We start from the raw sequence: 21,131 nt of genomic DNA, 5'->3' as shown, positions 1-21,131 counted from the left end.
TTTAAGGGACTTTTAGATAAGCACATGAATAAGCAAGGAATGGAGGGATATGGACCAAAGGCAGGCAGAGAGATTAGTTTAATTTGGTATCATGTTTGGCACAACGTTGAGAGTTTAAGGACACAATTCTGTACTGTACTGTTTGATGCTCTACAATCTGCACCGGGGATGCAGCCAAGCCCTCAGTGGGTGCTTTTCATCATCCAGGATGATCCACGAAGGCTTTCTTGTGCAGTGAACTGAATAACTGAGGTTGTTGACAATGTTTCAGGATGGAAAGTTGGCTTTCGAGCAACTTAGTGGACATTTTTGTGATGATCATATGCATCTTGTACATTCAGGAGGTGGAACCCTGTACTGTTGATATGGACATCTACATATTCTAAGGGAGCCTCATTGGCCATATGCGTGTGAGCCATCACACATGAAGCTGACAAATCCTGACGTGACATTTAAGCAGACATCCTACTGGGTTTGACTTGGTCTATAACCTTACACAATCCTCTGCTATGTAACCAGACTGAGATATCTCAGAATATTCACAGCTGATCTTTAGAAAAAAAAGTGTTGTGAATAACAGTCATCCTCATTTCCACATCATTATGGCCTTAACTTCTCCTGCAGTGTGTATTGAGATTAATGACCATTTGTTTTGACAGATGCCTTCTCTTAACATTTTAGTGCTCCGAAAGGTCTAGAAAGCTCAGGCATTGCCTGTAGCACCTTCTTCAAATTTGCTCAATGGCTGTTTGTGCAATTCAAGTGTCTCGGCCAGCATTATATTGGGCTGCTGGTATCCCTCTGCCTGCTGTAACTCCTTCCCTTTTTCCAGAGGTTCCATTCTACTTTTAAAAATTTACTCACAGGATGAGGGCGCTTCTAGCTAGGCCTGCATTTATCGCCCATCTCTAATTTCTCAGAAGGCAGTGAAGAGTCAACCACATTGCGTGGGTCTGGAATCACATAGGTCAGATCAGGTGAGGATGGAGGATTTCGTTCCCTAAAGACATTACTGAACCAGAGGGGATTTCATGACAATCAACAATGGTTTCACGGTCATCATTCGATTCTTAATTCCAGTTTCTTTATTGAACTCAAATTCCACCATCTGGGATTTGAACCCAGGTGCCCAGAACATTATCTGGATTAATAGTCTAATGACAATACCACTACACCTTTAGCTCTCCCATTTTCCTTTTATTAGTGGAGAAGGCAATTTTTAAAAAAAACTCTGTAGCCTTCAACCCTAAACCCGTCAACTCCCTTCAGAGTTTTTCATGACCTGGTTATAGGAGTTCTTAGGGGAAAAAGCTTCAAGTTACTCATCTCTAGAGAAGCCCTAGCATACAGCAAGCTCTTCAAATTGCACTTCCTTCTGATGGCAGTCTTTTTGTTTGAAAACACAACACCTCTTCCTTTCCTGTCAGTTACAGGAGACAATTACTTCCTGCTGACTTCTTTCCTCAATTGTGAGCTACTCAATTGCACAGACCCTGCATCTTTTATAAAATAGCAACTGCTGTGCACAGTTGTTGTTAACGGCCTTCTTAACACCCTCAACTGGATAGCCAGCGTCAGCCAATGGGTCCTGTTCTATTACCAAGCTATTCCTGGGAAATTTGTTTGGTGAATAGCAGCTGTCCCGACATGTTCTCTCCCTACATTAGCTCCCAATCATTTCCAAGAAACTAGATCAATTCAGCCTCTTGCTTTTAAAATACTGGTATTTTAAAAGTTTCACCAAGGTTTGTCCCAGGAAGCAAGAATCTAAAAGCTTTGCTGTCCTGTCATACCATCATGGTGTCTTTATAGAACTTGTTATGGACTAGGCCAGACCATTCAAAATATTCTTAAGCAGGCATCCCAGACCATAACTTTGCAATTTGTTTTGGTAAATGTACAGTGAAAATTATCCAGTTAGCTAGGTTGACTACCAGGTTTTAAAACAGACAAAAATATACTCACAAAATTACACAGTGAAACACAAAGACCAGAATAAAGAATCCCTAAAGAATTCAGTCTTTCAAACTAGTCTTAATTATGCTGTTCCGAATATACACAACAGTCCCAATAAGCAAACTGCCTTAAAAGATAGTAAAAATGGAACAAATGCTGACAGATCAAGGTTATAAGGGCAGAAGGAGAATTTTTGCAGCCTGTTCACACAGTCTGCTGATGAACTTCTATCTTGTTCAGGGCTGAAAAGCTCAGCTAGAAAGTTGACCACTCCCCTTTCATTATACAGGTCACTTCTAAAACATGACATTTTGGCCTGAAGTCTAATCTGTTTACATATAGACAAAAGGCCTCTCCAAATCCTTTTTCATCTCTGTATCAAACTAGTCACCTCAGAGCCAGGAGGGATTTATGACCCCTCTGAAAAAATACCAAGGACACGGTATTCTTAAGAATAGAAACAGCTTTTAGAAAAAAAAAGGACTCCCTTAAAATAAAACCCATCAATATCAAAAGATGGCTTCATTTTTAAAACCCTTCAAAAACAAACTGCTTAGTAGTCTAAAACATATACGCTATACTAACTATACACAAGCAAACATGTGGCGAACCCATGTTTGTGAAATTGAATGGCTGCAACAACAACCTCCATTGAAACAGTTTGGCACCTTTGTCCGCAAATGTTTCCACAAATGTCAATGGGTTATGATCAGTGTAGATGATGCAGATGCATTGCTGGTAATATAAACACTAAAATGTAATGCCAACAGCAAGCGTAAAGTCTCTTTCTCCACAATTGATTATTTCTGTCGATGAATGTTCTACTCACTGGAAAAATACCCGATGGGTCTTTCTATTCCCTCGTCATCCTCCTGCAGGAGCACCGCACCGACACCTACATCATTAGCATCGAAAATCATCTGGACAGACTTTGTGTAATCAGTTATGGCTAATATCGGGGCACTGGTTAACAGTTTTTAGGCGGTCAAATGCCTTTTGACAGTCCACTGAAACGTCTTGCCCTTTTTTAACAATGTGGCAAGTGCCAAACTGCTAAAGTTTGGCAGAAACTTTCGGTAAAATCCATTCAATCCCAGGAACGGTAGTACTGGTCGTTTCATTGACGGAGTGGGAAATTCCCCAATTACTTTTGTGTTTGCATCCCCTGGAGCCACTTGTCCATGTCCAATAACATGGCCCAGCAGTGACCTAGGCTTAGGCAAATTCACTTTTAGCTAACTAGGTTTACCACCAAGCCTGCCTTCCGAAGTCGATTAAATATGTCCGATAAACACTGTAAACGTTCCTTCCGTCAGTGAATAAAAATCACCAGGTCATCGATGTAAATAACAAAATTGGGTAACCCAGTAATGACCTTATTAATTAGTTTCTGAAATGTGACTGGAGTGCTTTTCATTCCAAATGGCATGACTTTGAACTGATATAGTCCATTTGGCATTACAAAAGCTGAAATTACCTTTGCTCTGTCCGACAGAGGTACTTGCCAGTAGCTTCTGAGCAAGTCCAACTTAGAAATGCAAGTTGCTTGACCCACTTTTTCAACACAGTCCTCCAACCATGGAATTAGATATTTATCAGTCTTTGTAATGACGTTGACTTTTACGATAGTCCACACATAACTGCTGGGTACCATCTGGTTTTGGCACCATGACTATGGGTGAGTTCCAGTCACTAACTCACTTCAATTATGCCATCTTGGAACATCCGTGCTATCTCCTTCTGAACCTGTGCCAACTTTAGAATGTTTTGCCTAAAAAGGATATTGCTTAATCAGAATAGCATCTCCTATCTGTACATCATGTACAGTTAGGTTAGCACTTCCAGATTATTTCCACATATCCCCTGATGTGATAGTAATAACTCTTTCAGCTCATTTTGATTTTCTTGTAGAAGGTAACTCAATAATTTATCCCAATTTTTGACAACTTCCTCATTGTCCAATTTGATTTGAGGAATGATCAATTCAGAATCCTCTGAACTTGGTTCTTTGTTCTGTGCTGTAATCTTTAACACCTTCTCCTCTTGCTTTCCTTCCCGATCAAAATGCCTTTTGAGCATATTCACATGGCACACGGATTTCTTCCTGTCTGGAGTCCTTATCAAGTAGTTCACCTCACTCAATCTCCTCTCTATTTGATAAGGTCCACTAAACCTGACTTTTAAAGGCTCACCTGTTATAGGGAGTAACACCTTGTCCCCAATTGCAAAATTGAAATTTGTGATTTCTTATCCACTTCCTGTTTCACTGTACGCTGTGATACTTTTAAGTGCTGTCTAGCCAACTCTCCAGCTCTATTTAATCATTCTCTAAAATTTGACACAAAGTCCAAATGGGTGGTTTCTGAATTCTGACTTATTAATTCCTCCTTAATCAATTTTAACGGTCTTCTTACTTCATGCCCAAAGATTTAATTCAAATGGACTGAATATGGTTGATTCGTTTGGTGCATCTCTGATCGCAAAACGTTCAAATAGAACTCCCTTATCCCAATTACCTGAATAAACCTGACCATAAACCTCAACATGGTCTTTAGTGTTTGATGCCATCGCTTCTCTAGTGCTCCCTGTGATTCTGGATGGTACGCAGAAGATTTGAATTGCTTTATTCCCAAGTTATCCATAACCTCCTTGAATAGTTCGGATGTGAAGTTTGATCCTTGATATGACTGGATCTCGATTGGCAGTCCATATGTAGTTAAAAAAATTAAGTAATTCTTCTGCAACCCTTTTTGCTATGATATTGCATTATGGTACTACCTCTGGAAATCTGGTCAATATATCCATTATTGTTAATAAATACTTATTCTCACTTTTCAAATAGGGGATCTACACAATCAATCAAGACTCTTGTGACAGGTTCCTCAAATGCTGGAATAGGTATTAAAGATGCAGGTGTTATTACTGCCTGTGGTTTTCTGATTAGCTGACATGTATGACATGTCTGGCAAAATTCAACTACATCCTTGTGTAGTCCAGGCCAGTAAAAATGTCTTTGTATTTAAGCCTGTGTTTTCTTCATCCCTAAATGACCTCAAAGTGATAACTCATGCACTACTTGCAGCACCCCCTTTCTATACCCTACTGGCAAAACAATTTAATGAATCTCTGCCCATTTCTTATCTGCTTCAATGTGTGATGGTCTCCATTTCCTCATTAAGACATTATTTGCAGCAGTGAGCAGCGGGAGCTGGGCGGAAGCGAGGTCGGAGCATAGACATTGTTGGGAAGATTAGTGAGTGCTATTTAAGTACTTACCTCGAAGCCAATGGTCGTTATTGCAACGGAGCGCGGCAGGAGTTGGGTGGAAGCGAGGTTGGAGCACAGAGGCTGTTGAGAAGGTTAGTGAATGGTATTTACTTGGGTTTGTACTAGGCCCCAGGTCCTCCACAGTAGGGCCTCCTTCCAACTCTCCTCCTCTAACCTAATTAAAGAGTCCACAGACTCGCAGCAAAAAAAAGTGTGTCAAGGGAAGTGCCTGGTGTGAAAAGTGAGTGTCTTTGGCTCAGGAGTCTTCGGCAAAGTGGCTGAGTGAGGAGATTACGCCACAGTTGAAGAGAGTGAAGACATGACTGTCAAACTGAGTTAGTGCACTGTGTGCATGATGTGGGAAGTCAGGGATACTGATGGTATCTCTGGCTCCTAAAGCTGTGGAAAGTGTACACACATTTGGCTTCTGAATGAGCATGTTGCAACACTGAACAAAGAACTAGATGACTTCAGGCTCCTCCGAGAAAACGAGAATTTTCTGGATAGGACCTTCAGCGAGGTCATTACACCGAGCATACTAGAAGAGAGAAGGGAGATGACGATGAGGAAGGAAGAGATGATTCAAGTACAAGAGACCCTGGGGGAAGTACCTCTTGTGAACAGGTTGACTCTCTTGGAAACTGTTGAGACAGACGACACTGCCAGTCCGACAGGCGGACAGGCTTGCCACGTAAAACTTGGCACGGCGGCAGAGCAGAGGAGTCAGACATCATGCAGAGTCGTGGTGATAAGGGACTCCATAGTGAGAGGGACTGAAAGGGGCTTCTGCGGCAACAGGAGGGATTTGAGGACGTTGTGTTATCTTCCTGGTGCCAGGATCCAGGACGTCACTGACAAAGTGCAGGGAATCCTTAAGAGCGAAGGTGAAGAGCCAGAGGTGGTGCCTGTCAGCATAAATGACGTCGGAAAGAGGAGGAGGGACATTCTACAGCGGGATTTCAGAGAACTTGGAAGGAGGCTGAAAAGTAGGACTTCCAGGGTGGTTATCTCTGGTTTTCTTCCAGTTCCTCGGGCTGGAGAGGACAGGAACAGGGAGAAAATGGACTTGAATGTGTGGCTAAGGAACAGGTGCAGGAAGCGAGGATTTAAATTCTTGAATCAGTGGGGTATGTTTTGCAGTAAGGATAAATTATACAAGAGGTACATGTTGCACCTTAATACGTGGGGGACCAGCATTCTGGCAGGCAGGCTTGCCACTGCAACACTGGTGTGTTTAAACTAAGTGGGGGGGGGGGGGGGACAAACTGGAAATTTAAGAAGGAAGTTAAAGGGAAAGTGAGAATAAGAGAAGTTAAGACAGACAACAGAATCAAGAGCAGAAAACTCAGGAAGGGAGCATCCAGTACGGTCAAGTGAAATAGGGATTAATCGGAAGGGTGGGGGAGTAACAAATTAAAAGTATTATATATGAATGTATGAAGCATAAGATATAAGGTGGATGATTTGAGGCTCAGTTAGAAATTGGCAAGTACTATGTTGTGGGGATAACTGAGACGTGGTTTCAAGTAGACAGGGCCTGGGAAACGAATACAGTGAAAATTCGATTATCCAAATGTGATGGGCAGGCACTATTTTGTTCGGATAATCGATTATTCGGAAAATCGATTAAATGCCTTTCTTCTGGGGCTCGGAGTTTTAAAATCTGTTTCCTGTTCAGGAGACTGCAGCAGCACACAGCACACGAAACACCCCCCACCCAATCCAACCCCGCTCCCTGCTCCAAATCCGGTCCAACCCTGCCTGCCCCGTTCCGTCTCTGGGGCATCCGGACTGTACACCAACAAGACTGCTCCTGCTACCACCTTTCTGGAATAAGTCTCCCAATAGCACGCGCGCACACACATTTTACTGCAAATTTTTGACAGCTTCCATATTTACCCTGCACATGACAATATTGGAGAGATTATTCCTTGAAAGCGGGGTGGGGGTTAGGTACTCCCCTCTGTAGAGCTCTAGGGAAAGTGTGGGGAGAGGGAGAGTGGGAGGTCAGTGATTTGGAGACAGTGCCTGTTTAATCACTGTCAACGGAAGAAGCGATCACTGCTGGAAACCCATCTTTGATGTAATGTTTCCATCGGGACTTCGAGATCTCCTTCGGATAATCCGATTTTCAGATAATTGGTATTCGGATAATCGAGTTTACTCTATTCAAGGCTTTACGCGCTACTGAAAGAACAAACTGATGGGCGGGGGGGATGGCCCTGTTGGTGAGGAATGATATTCAGTCCCTTGCGAGGGGGGACACAGAAACAGAGATATAGAGTCAGAATTTCTCAGCTCTATCCATACTAAGGGTCGAAGAACCTTAATGGGAATTATCTACAGGCCCCCAAACAGTAGTCTGGATGTAGGGTGTAACATGAAGAAGGAGTTGAAATCGGCCTGTCGCCAAGGTATTACTACAGTTGTTATGGGGGATTTCAACATGCAGGTAGATTGGGAGAATCAGGATGGTACTGGACCCCAAGAAAGGGAGTTGGTGGAGTGCCTCTGAGATGGATTCTTAGAACAGTTTGTATGGAGCCTACCAGGGAGAAGGCAATTCTGCATCTGGTGTTGTGCAACAAACCAGATTTGATCAGGGACCTCAAAGTAAAAGAGCCATTAGGACCATAATATGATAAGTTTTAATCTGCAATTTGAGAGGGAGAAGGGAGAATCGAAGTGTCAGTATTACAGTTAAACATTGGGAACTATGGAGCTATGTGGGAGGAGCTGGCCAAAGTTCAATATCCTAGCAGGGATGACAGTGGAACAACAATGGCAGGTATTTCCGGATATAATGCAGAAGGTGCAGGATCAGTTCATTCCAAAGAGGAAGAAAGATCTAAGGGGAGGCAGGGGAGGCCGTGGCTGATGAGGGAAGTTAAGGACTGTATAAAGGTAAAAAAGAAATGTAACATAGCCAAGGTGAGGGGGAAGCCGGAGGATTGGGAAACTTTTAAAGAGCTACAGAGGATAACTAAAAAGGCAATAGGCGGATAAAGAAAATGAGGTACGAAGGCAAACTGGCCAAAAATATAAAGGAGATAGTAAAAGTTTTTTTAGGTAAAACAAAAATGATTAAGACTAAAATTGGGCTTTTGAAGACAGAAACGGGTGAATTTATTATGGGGAACAAGGAAACGGCAGAAGAGTTGAATAGGTACTTTGGATCTGTCTTCACTGGGGAAGACACAAGCAATCTCCCAGATGTAATAGTGGCTGAAGGACTTAGGGTAATGGATGAACTGAAGGGAATTTATATTAGGCAGGAAATGGTGATGGATAGATTGTTAAGTCTGAAGGCTGACAAGTCCCCGGGATCTGATGGTCTGCATCCGAGGGTACTTAAGGAGGTGGATCTAGAAATTGTGGACGCACTGATATTTATTTTCCAATGTTCCATAGATTCAGGATCAGTTACTGTGGATTGGAGGATGGCTAATGTTGTTCCACTTTTCAAGAAGGGAGGGAGGGAGAGAGAAAACAAGGAATTATAGACCGGTTAGCCTGACCTCAGTGGTGGGAAAGACGCTGGAGTCAATTATAAAAGATGAAATTACGACTCATTTGGATAGCAGTAACAGGATAGGTCAGAGTTAACATGGATTTATGAAGGGGAAATAGTGCTTGACTAATCTTCTGGAATTTTTTGAGGATGTAACTATGAAGATGGACAAGGGAGATCCAGTGGATGTAGTGTACCTGAATTTCAGAAAGCCTTTGATAAAGTCCCACATAGGAGGTTAGTGAGCAAAATTAGGGCACATGGTATTAGGGGCAAAATACTGACTTGGATTGAAAATTGGCTGGCTGTCAGGAAGCAAAGAGTAGTGATAAACGGGTCCCTTTCGGAATTCGGGTTGGGATATGTGGTCGGCATGGATGGGTTGGACCGAAGGGTTTGTTTCCTTGCTGTACATCTCTATGACTCTATGGCAGGCGGTGACCAGTGGGGTATCGCAAGGTTCGGCGCTGGGACCACAGCTGTTTACAATATACATTAATGATATAGATGAAGGTATTAAAAGTAATATCAGCAAATTTGCTGATGATACAAAGCTGGGTGGCAGGGTGAAATGTGAGGAAGATGTTATGAGAATACAGGGTGACTTGGACAGGCTAGGTGAGTGGACGGATGCACGGCAGATGCAGTTTAATGTGGATAAATGTGTGGTTATCCACTTTGGTGGCAAGAACAGGAAGGCAGATTATTATCTAAATGGAGTCAAGTGAGGTAAAGGGGAAGTACAATGAGATCTGGGTGTTCTTGCACATTAGTCAATGAAAGCAAGCATTCAGGTACAGCAGGTAGTGAAGAAAGCTAATGGCATGCTGGCCTTCATAACAAAAGGAATTGAATATAGGGGCAAAGAGGTCCTTCTGTAGCTGTACAGGGCTCTGGTGAGACCGCACCTGGAGTACTGTGCACAGATTTGGTCTCCAAATCTGAGGAAAGACATTCTGACTATTGAGGGAGTGCAACGTAGGTTCACGAGATCAATTCCTGGAATGGCGGGACTATCATATGTTGAAATATTGGAGCAACTGGGCTTGTATACGCTTGAGTTTAGAAAGATGAGAGGGGATCGGATTGAGACATATAAGATTATTAAAGGATTCGACACTCTGGAGGGAGGAAGCATGTTTCCGCTGATGGGTGAGCCCAGAACCAGAGGACACAGTTTAAAAATAAAGGATAGGCCATTTATAACAGAGTTGAGGAGAAACTTCTTCACTCAGAGAGTGATGGATATATGAAATGCTCTGCAGTGGAGGCCAAGTCTCTGGATATTTTCAAGAAAGAGATGGATAGAGCTCTTAGAGATAGTTAAATCAAGTGTTATGGGGATAAGGCAGGAACAGGATTCTGATTGTGGATGATCAGCCATGATTATAATGAATGGTGGTGCTGGTTCGAAGGGCCAAATGGCCTACTCCTGCATCTATTGTATATTTGTTAAGTAATAACACACAGGGATGCATTCACCCTTCTCCTTTGTAAATGCCTTTTGATATAACTGTTTTAACTTCTCAATTTTCTGCTGTAACTCTAGCAGAGCTAAAAACACTTGCATGTTTACCTAGTTGCTCCTGCTCTGTCCCACTTATCTGATCAAAAAAGGTCCCTGATAAAGCTACATCAGTTTCCTTATTTATGCCTTTTGAACTCTCTTGCATCAACTGTGTGTCTGTGATCTTGTCATAGAGATGTACAGCATGGAAACAGACCCTTCGGTCCAACCTGTCCATGCCATGATCTCACAATCTGGGAAAATTCCTGGATAAACATACTTCATTTCTTCAGTTGCTTGCGTCTCCACTGGCTTTCCAACTAAAGTAGGCAGCATGTCTACTGGTGAATGAGCGATATCATTTGCAAGGATAAATTGCATTCCCAGAACTGAGAGTTTGTCCAATACTCCTACCACAAATTCTCCACTCTTCTCTGGGCTCTCTAGCCTCACTTTACATAATTGAGTGCTTTTTGTCTCACCATGAATTCCTGGTTACATCATCTTTTCTGGCAACAGTTTCTCAGGAGTACATATCTCCTCATCCTTCAACATTACAGACAGAGGATCTGGTGTCCCTTAATATTGTAACCTCTTTACTTGCTATTCCTGGCCTATGTGAATAAACTTTACACTTGCATATACATTTTTTAAGCAGATCTGGCACTTCCTCCTTAACCAACCTCTGATCATCTTGTACACTCAGAGGCAGTTGTCTAACTTCCCTTGTGCTTCCCGTTACCAGTCCAACAAAACTCCCTGGCTTGTCCGGTTTTCCAACAGCTGGCTTTCTCCTAGCCTATGAACACTGATTTTATATGGCCTACTTCATTACAATGAAAACACCGGAGCTTTTTAACTTTTTTGTCCCCCTCAAGTGTTACTTTTTTACCCTGTGGTAAGTTACGCTTATGATCTTCACTGAGAGCAATCTCTCCCTTTCCACACGAGGATTTCTCTTTGCCCCAATTCAATTCCTCATGAACTGAAATTGATTGGTGAAGCCAAACTGTGTTTTATGGAGCAGCTCATAATCATCAGCCACTTCAGCTGCTAACCTTGCCATTTTAACTCTCACTTCTTCAACAAGAGTTCATACTACTTCCTCGCTAAGGTTACCTTCCATCTTTATCTCCAGCCTTTTAAGCTGACTTTCCTTTTTAATGGTCAGTTTTTGAAGTTCAAACGCTCTCTTTTTCTCTGTTCTGCTGCTCTCTTCTTTCTCTTCTTCTACTCTTTCTCCCTCTTTTCTGCTTTTAATCATAACTCAAACGGTTTCATTTTTGCTGCCCTTTCCTTATCTCTCGCCTCTAACTCAAGCTGTTTTATTTGCAATTGAATTCCTGCCATATCTTTAGATTCTGATGGTTTCTCCAGCAAGTTTAAATGCTGAGTTACCGCTGTAATGATCTCTCCTTTCCTCACAGATGCAGGCAGGTCCAATCCCAGCTGGTCTGCTAATTCCTGCAGTTTGGTCTTATCCACGTTTTGCAAAACTTCCAAAGTCACCACATCCACAACCAGAAAACTTTTGGTGACTGAAAAAGCCATTACTATCCCAAGCTTTGTCTACCAACCAAACCAACACCCGAAATAAAGAGACTAGCACCTACCACTCGCTGTTTAAAATCCCACAAACTGCCCCCAATCTGTTATGGACTAGGCCAGACCACTCAAAACCTTCTGAAGCAGGCAGCCCAGACCATAACTTTGCAATTTGCTTTGGTAAGTGTACAGTGAAAATTACCTGCAATAAGTTAGCTAGGTTGACTACCAAGACTCAAAACAGACAAAAATTCCTTCACAAAATTACACAATCAAACACAGAGAACAGAATAAAGAACCCCTACAGAACTCGGTCTATTCAAACTAGTCTTAATTATGCTGTAACTAAAAAGCAAACCCCCTTAAAAGACAGCAAAAATGGAACAAATGCTGACAGGTTGAAGTCAGAAGGCAGGAGAGAGTGTTTTGCAGCCTGTTCACACAGTCCACTGCTGAACTATCTAGTTCAGGGCTGAACTGCTCAGCTAGAGAGTTGACCACTCCCCTTTCATTACATAGGTCACTTCTAAAACATAACCACTTTGGCCTGAAGTCTTATCCGTTTACGCATAAACGAAAAGGCCTCTCAGTACCCTTTTACCTCTGTACCAAACCAGTGTAATTGGAACCGGGAGCTATTTACAACCCCTCTAAGAAAAGCCAAGGACACAGTAACCTTGAGGAAAAAGAACAGCTTTTCTAAAAAAGGACCAGCTTTATGACAAACTCCAGCTTGAAACAATGATACAAAGTAAAAGAAAACACTGCTTTAGTATGCTTCATGATATCTGCCCATTTGCTAGAGTGAGTTAGATGGAGATGTAATACATTCAGAGACAATCATAATTGGACAGATGACCAATAAAATGGCCTCTGATGGTTGCGTGGGGCACAGAAGAACTTTGATGAAATTTTATGGAACACCATAACGTCACAGATTTTCCAAAAGCCCAAGACATATCTTCAGCAAACCTGGTTCAACAAGCAGTGAGTAGCTTGGCATTCAGCAAAGTAGTGAGCGAACATCATACCTTGGCCATTATGTAGACAGCACAGAGGAGGAGCTGATCAAGGTGCCTGTCAGTCATCAGATCAGTACAATTCACCAAAGAATACTCAAAGCAAGTCCAAATCTTTCTTCGAAGCTCTGCAGACACATCCAGTTTTAGACACAAGTCACGCAGTCGGACACTGGCTAGATGATATACCTGGAACGAAAATATGTTTATATTTCTGGATATTAAAGAAGACAGAGAAATAGAAAGCAAACATTTCACTCCTCAAAAAACAATATTGACGTGATAGCTATTTAATGGCTTGCCTAGTAGAACGGAGAATCAGGTATCAAATGCAACTTAATATGATTAGGACTGAGGCTGAGAGAGAGAAAGAAATGAGAATTAAGGATATAAGTTTGCTTGCTGAGCTGGAAGATTCGTCTTCAGACGTTTCATCACCATACTAGGTAACATCATCGGTGAGCCTCCAGTGAACAAGTGGTGGTATGACCCGCTTTTTATTTATGTGTTTAGGTTTCCTTGGGTTGGTGATGTCATTTCCTGTGGTGATCCCCAACATCAAAGTCACCTCAGAAATGACTGCCAGACTAACCAGACCCCTTGGCATCATGGTAGCCCACAAATTCACCAATACACTAAACCAGTAGGTAATGAACTTGAAAGACAGGCACAAGAATTCCTAGAAGCATGACACTCCAACTGGAACTCTATCAACGGGTTAGTAGGAATATAATGAGGAAACTGCATACGACACTGGTGACGCCAAAACTGCAGTAGTGTAGAGTGTTCTGGTCATCCCTTGACAGGAAGGATGTAATTGTTAAGGAGAGACTGCAGAGAAGGATTTACTACCATACTGCCAGGGCTGGAGAGCTGTAGCTACAATGTTAGGTTAGTGAGGTTGGGTTGCTTTCCTTGGAACAGAGGAGGCTGAGGGGCGACATGACTGAGGTATACAAAATTGTATGGAGTAGAGACAGAGTAGACAGAAGGAACCGGTGTCCCTTGGCAGAGAATTCAAAAAACAGAGTCATAAGTTGAACCTAAGTGGCAGAAGGATTAGGTGGGACGTGAGGTCCCACCAACAGCCCCATGGTTTTAGGGCGCTAGCAATGGGTGATGTCAAACTTAATAGGGTTATTTCCACTGAAGAGAGCAAGGGGGCTTTAATAGGCATTTTTAAGAATATACGGCAATCCAACAGGAAGATGTGAAAAAATATACTTTGTTTTGGTTGCAAGGTTAATCACAAAAGGTCATCAATTAAAATTACCAAGAAGATTAAGAGTAATTTCTTCACAGAGCTTTGATGGAGCTTGCCCTGTAGATAGGAAGTACTCGATCTTTTAAGGGACAAGTTGATAAATATTTGAAGCAGAACAAAGTAAAGGACTATGGGAACAATGCACCTTAGTTTTATATTAGCTTAGCAAAGGAACCATAAGCTGAGGACCAGTGAGTGAGGAATATCTATGTAGCTATGGATTGTAGATCACAGCCTCAATACTAAAATGCCAGAAAAGACTCTAGACGAATTTCATTAAAATATATCAACATTGCTAGACATATAAATTTATAGGGTCTTATATTGGAGTTTTCATTTTTGTTTTAGTCTCTATTGCAAAGGGACTGAGGCACCTAGGTTAAAATCAGTGCAGCTGTAGCAAGATTCCAGTTGCTAGTTTTGCACTAGGTCTCTGCCCAATTAGATATTCTCTGCAATTCTTGGCTGAGTCTTAAGACAAAATTGCAAATTGTTAATTAAGAAATTAGGGTCAAAGCAGGAACAAGCAATTGAGTTGAATCATCAGCCATGATCATACTGAATGTCAGAACAGGGCCAATTAGCTTACTCCTGCTCCCACTTTCTACATTTAAATAGAATAATAATTCAGGGCATTTGTGTGAAAGTGATAGTAACTTGTACATTGCAACCTTTCGTTGAGAGTGAAGATTCTACATGCAAAATTCTTCAGTACACACCAAGTCTTTGGCCCTTCTGGTTTTCAGTTGATTTTGACTTTCAAAGCACAAGTTTCCCAGGATGCAGTCTGCGGTGCAGGAGCACCCAGGCATAAGTTGGAGCTCAGAACTGAAAGTAAAAAATGAGGTCTGCAGATGCTGGAGATCACAGCTGCAAATGTGTTGCTGGTCAAAGCACAGCAGGTTAGGCAGCATCTCAGGAATAGAGAATTCGACGTTTCGAGCACAAGCCCTTCATCAGGAATAAGAGAGAGAGAGCCAAGCCGGCTGAGATAAAAGGTAGGGAGGAGGGACTAGGGGGAGGGGCGATGGAGGTGGGATAGGTGGAAGGAGGTCAAGGTGAGGGTGATAGGCCGGAGTGGGGTGGGGGCGGAGAGGTCAGGAAGAGGATTGCAGGTTAGGAGGGCGGTGCTGAGTTGAGGGAACCGACTGAGACAAGGTGGGGGGAGGGGAAATGAGGAAGCTGGAGAAATCTGAATTCATACCTTGTGGTTGGAGGGTTCCCAGGCGGAAGATGAGGCGCTCCTCCTCCAGCCGTCGTGTAGTTGTGTTCTGCCGGTGGAGGAGTCCAAGGACCTGCATGTCCTCGGTGGAGTGGGAGGGGGAGTTAAAGTGTTGAGCCACGGGGTGATTGGGTTGGTTGGTTCGGGCGGCCCAGAGGTGTTCTCTGAAGCGTTCCGCAAGTAAGCGGCCTGTCTCACCAATATAGAGGAGGCCACATCGGGTGCAGCGGATGCAATAGATGATGTGTGTGGAGGTACAGGTGAACTTGTGGCGGATATGGAAGGATCCCTTGGGGCCTTGGAGGGAAGTGAGTGTGGAGGTGTGGGCGCAAGTTTTACATTTCCTGCGGTTGCAGGGGAAGGTGCCGGGGGTGGAGGTTGGGTTGGTGGGGGGTGTGGATCTGACAAGGGAGTCACGAAGGGAGTGGTCCTTGCGGAACGCTGATAGGGGAGGGGAGGGAAATATATCCTTGGTGGTGGGGTCCGTTTGGAGGTGGCGGAAATGGCGGCGGATAATACGTTGTATGCGCAGGTTGGTGGGGTGGTAGGTGAGAACCAGTGGGGTTCTGTCTTGGTGGCGGTTGGAGGAGCGGGGCTCAAGGGCGGAGGAGCGGGAAGTGGAGGAGATGCGGTGGAGGGCATCGTCGATCACGTCTGGGGGGAATCTGCGGTCCTTGAAGAAGGAGGCCATCTGGGTTGTGCGGTGTTGGAATTGGTCCTCCTGGGAGCAGATGCGGCGGAGACGAAGGAATTGGGAATATGGGATGGCGTTTTTACAGGGGGCAGGGTGGGAGGAGGTGTAGTCCAGGTAGCTGTGGGAGTCAGTCGGTTTATAATAGATGTCTGTGTTGAGTCGGTCGCCCGAGATAGAAATGGAAAGGTCTAGGAAGGGGAGGGAGGAGTCTGAGACAGTCCAGGTGAATTTCAGGTCGGGATGGAAGGTGTTAGTAAAGTTGATGAACTGTTCAACCTCCTCGTGGGAGCACGAGGCAGCGCCGATACAGTCATCGATGTAGCGGAGGAAAAGGTGGGGGGTGGTGCCAGTGTAGTTGCGGAAGATGGACTGTTCCACATATCCTACAAAGAGGCAGGCATAGCTGGGGCCCATGCGGGTGCCCATGGCAACTCCTTTAGTTTGGAGGAAGTGGGAGGATTGAAAAGAGAAGTTATTCAGGGTGAGGACCAGTTCAGTCAGTCGAAGGAGGGTGTCAGTGGAAGGGTACTGGTTAGTGCGGCGGGAAAGGAAGAAGCGGAGGGCTTTGAGTCCTTCGTGATGGGGGATGGAGGTGTACAGGGACTGGATGTCCATAGTGAAAATAAGGCGTTGGGGACCGGGGAAGCGAAAATCCTGGAGGAGGTGGAGGGCGTGGGTGGTGTCCCGAACGTAGGTGGGGAGTTCTTGGACTAAAGGGGACAGGACCGTGTCGAGGTATTGGGAGATGAGTTCGGTGGGGCAGGAGAAGATCAGTCCTCAGCAGGGGCCTCACCTTCGTTCCCCTACGCCCTCGGATTAATGAGTTCAACACGCGGCGAGATATTGAACAATTCTTCCGCCGCCTTCGCCTCCGTGCCTACTTTCACAACCAAGACTCCCGCCCACCCTCTGACGACCCCTTCTCCCGCCTCCAACACACCCCATCCACCTGGACACCCCGTGCTGGCCTCCTACCCGCCCTCGACCTCTTTATAGCCAACTGCCGCCGCGACATCAACCGACTCAACCTGTCCACCCCTCTCACCCACTCCAACCTCTCACCCTCAGAACGTGCAGCCCTCCACTCCCTCCGCTCCAATCCCAACCTCACCATCAAACCCGCAGACAAGGGAGGCGCGGTGGTAGTTTGGCGCACTGACCTGTACACCGCTGAAGCCAAACGCCAGCTCGCGGACGCCTCCTCTTATCGCCCCCTTGACCACGACCCCACCTCCCACCACCAAACCATCATCTCCCAGACCATCCAGGACCTCATCACCTCAGGGGATCTCCCATCCACCGCCTCCAACCTCATAGTCCCACAACCCCGCACCGCCCGTTTCTACCTCCTGCCCAAAATCCACAAACCTGCCTGCCCCGGCCGACCCATTGTCTCAGCCTGCTCCTGCCCCACCGAACTCATCTCCCAATACCTCGACACGGTCCTGTCCCCTTTAGTCCAAGAACTCCCCACCTACGTTCGGGACACCACCCACGCCCTCCACCTCCTCCAGGATTTTCGCTTCCCCGGTCCCCAACGCCTTATTTTCACTATGGACATCCAGTCCCTGTACACCTCCATCCCCCATCACGAAGGACTCAAAGCCCTCCGCTTCTTCCTTTCCCGCCGCACTAACCAGTACCCTTCCACTGACACCCTCCTTCGACTGACTGAACTGGTCCTCACCCTGAATAACTTCTCTTTTCAATCCTCCCACTTCCTCCAAACTAAAGGAGTTGCCATGGGCACCCGCATGGGCCCCAGCTATGCCTGCCTCTTTGTAGGATATGTGGAACAGTCCATCTTCCGCAACTACACTGGCACCACCCCCCACCTTTTCCTCCGCTACATCGATGACTGTATCGGCGCTGCCTCGTGCTCCCACGAGGAGGTTGAACAGTTCATCAACTTTACTAACACCTTCCATCCCGACCTGAAATTCACCTGGACTGTCTCAGACTCCTCCCTCCCCTTCCTAGACCTTTCCATTTCTATCTCGGGCGACCGACTCAACACAGACATCTATTATAAACCGACTGACTCCCACAGCTACCTGGACTACACCTCCTCCCACCCTGCCCCCTGTAAAAACGCCATCCCATATTCCCAATTCCTTCGTCTCCGCTGCATCTGCTCCCAGGAGGACCAATTCCAACACCGCACAACCCAGATGGCCTCCTTCTTCAAGGACCGCAGATTCCCCCCAGACGTGATCGACGATGCCCTCCACCGCATCTCCTCCACTTCCCGCTCCTCCGCCCTTGAGCCCCGCTCCTCCAACCGCCACCAAGACAGAACCCCACTGGTTCTCACCTACCACCCCACCAACCTGCGCATACAACGTATTATCCGCCGCCATTTCCGCCACCTCCAAACGGACCCCACCACCAAGGATATATTTCCCTCCCCTCCCCTATCAGCGTTCCGCAAGGACCACTCCCTTCGTGACTCCCTTGTCAGATCCACACCCCCCACCAACCCAACCTCCACCCCCGGCACCTTCCCCTGCAACCGCAGGAAATGTAAAACTTGCGCCCACACCTCCACACTCACTTCCCTCCAAGGCCCCAAGGGATCCTTCCATATCCGCCACAAGTTCACCTGTACCTCCACACACATCATCTATTGCATCCGCTGCACCCGATGTGGCCTCCTCTATATTGGTGAGACAGGCCGCTTACTTGCGGAACGCTTCAGAGAACACCTCTGGGCCGCCCGAACCAACCAACCCAATCACCCCGTGGCTCAACACTTTAACTCCCCCTCCCACTCCACCGAGGACATGCAGGTCCTTGGACTCCTCCACCGGCAGAACACAACTACACGACGGCTGGAGGAGGAGCGCCTCATCTTCCGCCTGGGAACCCTCCAACCACAAGGTATGAATTCAGATTTCTCCAGCTTCCTCATTTCCCCTCCCCCCACCTTGTCTCAGTCGGTTCCCTCAACTCAGCACCGCCCTCCTAACCTGCAATCCTCTTCCTGACCTCTCCGCCCCCACCCCACTCCGGCCGATCACCCTCACCGTGACCTCCTTCCACCTATCCCACCTCCATCGCCCCTCCCCCTAGTCCCTCCTCCCTACCTTTTATCTCAGCCGGCTTGGCTCTCTCTCTCTTATTCCTGATGAAGGGCTTGTGCTCGAAACGTCGAATTCTCTATTCCTGAGATGCTGCCTAACCTGCTGTGCTTTGACCAGCAACACATTTGCAGCTCAGAACTGAAATGCAAGTTCACCAAGCTCAGTCTCATGCTCCTATTTCAGTGTGCGGATCTGGATTACCTTTCAGGTAGAATCTCATCTATTACAAAATTGCAGTAAATAGCATTGGATTTGGAAACTCACCTTTCGGAAAAACAATGCCAATGAGCCAGTCTTCTTTGGTTTATTGATTGGTATCTGAGGCTCCCGCGCTGTTCCAATTCCCAACTGTTTGGCTGAAGAATTGATTAAAGTCTGGGCAGAGAGTGGGACTTGTACAGTTTCTTCTGCAACCTGTGATTGCTGGGATACATTCATGTGGACTGGGATGAACGTGATGCCCCCAGTTTCATTTGCAATACCTGAAAAATAAACAGCAAACAAAATTCCACTTCAATAACATAGGTACTGAGATTCTCTTTGGAAAATTTTCACCATCTCAGCATCATTGAAATGTTCTTTCCATTTCCTGTTGGTGTAGTCAAATTTGCAGATCAAGCAGAAATAATGTAGATACACAGAGACTAACCTTGTACAGGTATAGTTAGCGTTTGACCGTTGGTAGCTGTTACAGTAGCTGTTGCCATGGTTACAACAGTTTGCCCAGGAGACAGGGTAATGTTTTCATTGGTTATACTTTGTGTCTGGATGATCCTTAGTCCAGGTGATTGGCTAACATTATTCTGAGCAATATTGACATGGGCATCCAATGCATTGTCATCACCAAAGAGTCTCCTTTTAGCACTTCCTGCAGAGGGTGAGGTGAATCGATCGTGAACAGATAGAGGTGATGCCGGAGGAGGAATATCTAGAAAGACATGAATTAGCATACAGTAAGCAACAAGAAGCATCAAACCAATCATGTCCTTCTACTTATGTCATAAGTAAAACATCATTTGTGTATAGCTGCTTGTAGTTTGTTATCCACTTTTTTTGAAAGTGTATTAACTACGGATATACTCACACAAGGAAGGAGAAAGTGAGGACTGCAGATGCTGGAGATCAGATTTGACAGAGTGGTGTCCACCATACCTCCTGTAAAAACACCATTCCTTATTCCCAATTCCTTCGCCTCATCTGTTCCCAGGATGACCAATTCCACCTTAGAAAATCCCAGATGGAACCAGACTGCAATTCCCCTTGCCCCTTCCATGTGGTTGACAATATCCTCTAGCAAATGTGCTCCACTTCCCACACATCTGCTCTTGAACCCCACCCCTTCCAAGGGCAGAACCCCCCGGTATTCACCTTCCACCCCACCAACCTCTGCCACCCTCCACCACCTACAAACGGACCCCACCACCAGAAATATACTTCTGTCCCCACCCCTGTCAGCGTTCTGGAGAGACCATTCGCTCCGCGACTCCCTCATCAGACCCAGGAACCCCACCAGTCCACGCCTTACACCCGACACCTTCCCCTGCCACCATAGAAAGTGCAAAACCTGCACCCACACCTCCCCCTTCACGTTCATTCAAAACCCCCAAAGATCCCTCAAAATCCGACAGAAATTCACCTGTACCTCCACCAACGTCATCTACTGTATCCGTTGCACCTGATGCAGTCTCCTCTACATTGGGGAGACAGGACGCTATCTTGCGGATTGTTTCACAGAACATCTCTGGGACACCCACACATACCAACCCCACCACCCCATGTCTGAACACTTCAACTCCTCTTCCCACTCCGCCAAGGACACGCAGCTCTTGGGTCTCATCCATCACCAAACCCTTGTGACACATGGAGGAAGAACGCCTCATATTCTGCTGTGAGACCCTGCAACCACATGGGATCAATGTGGATTTCACCAGTTTCCTCATTTCCCCCCACCCCCAGCATTATCCCAGTCCCAAGGTACTGCCCTCTTGACCTGTCCATCACCTTTCCCATTTATCCACTCCACCCTCCTATCCAACCTTTCACCTTCTCCCCCACTTTCTCTC

The 21,131-nt window shown here is 45.6% G+C and overlaps 1 protein-coding gene across 4 annotated transcripts in view; it reads right to left on the bottom strand.

Annotated features, from left to right (window-relative positions):
- Positions 1–21,131, bottom strand: part of rbl1 (retinoblastoma-like 1 (p107)) — a 93,634-nt gene that overhangs the window by 21,844 nt on the left and 50,659 nt on the right. For all 4 annotated transcript variants that reach the window (XM_060836586.1, XM_060836588.1, XM_060836589.1 and 1 more), the window contains 3 exons: positions 19,718–19,996; positions 19,333–19,550; positions 12,818–12,994 (listed from right to left, as the gene is read on the bottom strand). In XM_060836586.1, coding sequence (XP_060692569.1) covers positions 12,818–12,994; positions 19,333–19,550; positions 19,718–19,996 — 674 coding nt within the window. The remainder of the gene's footprint in view (positions 1–12,817; positions 12,995–19,332; positions 19,551–19,717; positions 19,997–21,131) is intronic.

Source organism: Hemiscyllium ocellatum, chromosome 15, assembly GCF_020745735.1.
Source record: "Hemiscyllium ocellatum isolate sHemOce1 chromosome 15, sHemOce1.pat.X.cur, whole genome shotgun sequence".
Lineage (NCBI taxonomy): Eukaryota > Metazoa > Chordata > Chondrichthyes > Orectolobiformes > Hemiscylliidae > Hemiscyllium > Hemiscyllium ocellatum.
This window is presented reverse-complemented; position numbering and strand designations above follow the sequence as displayed.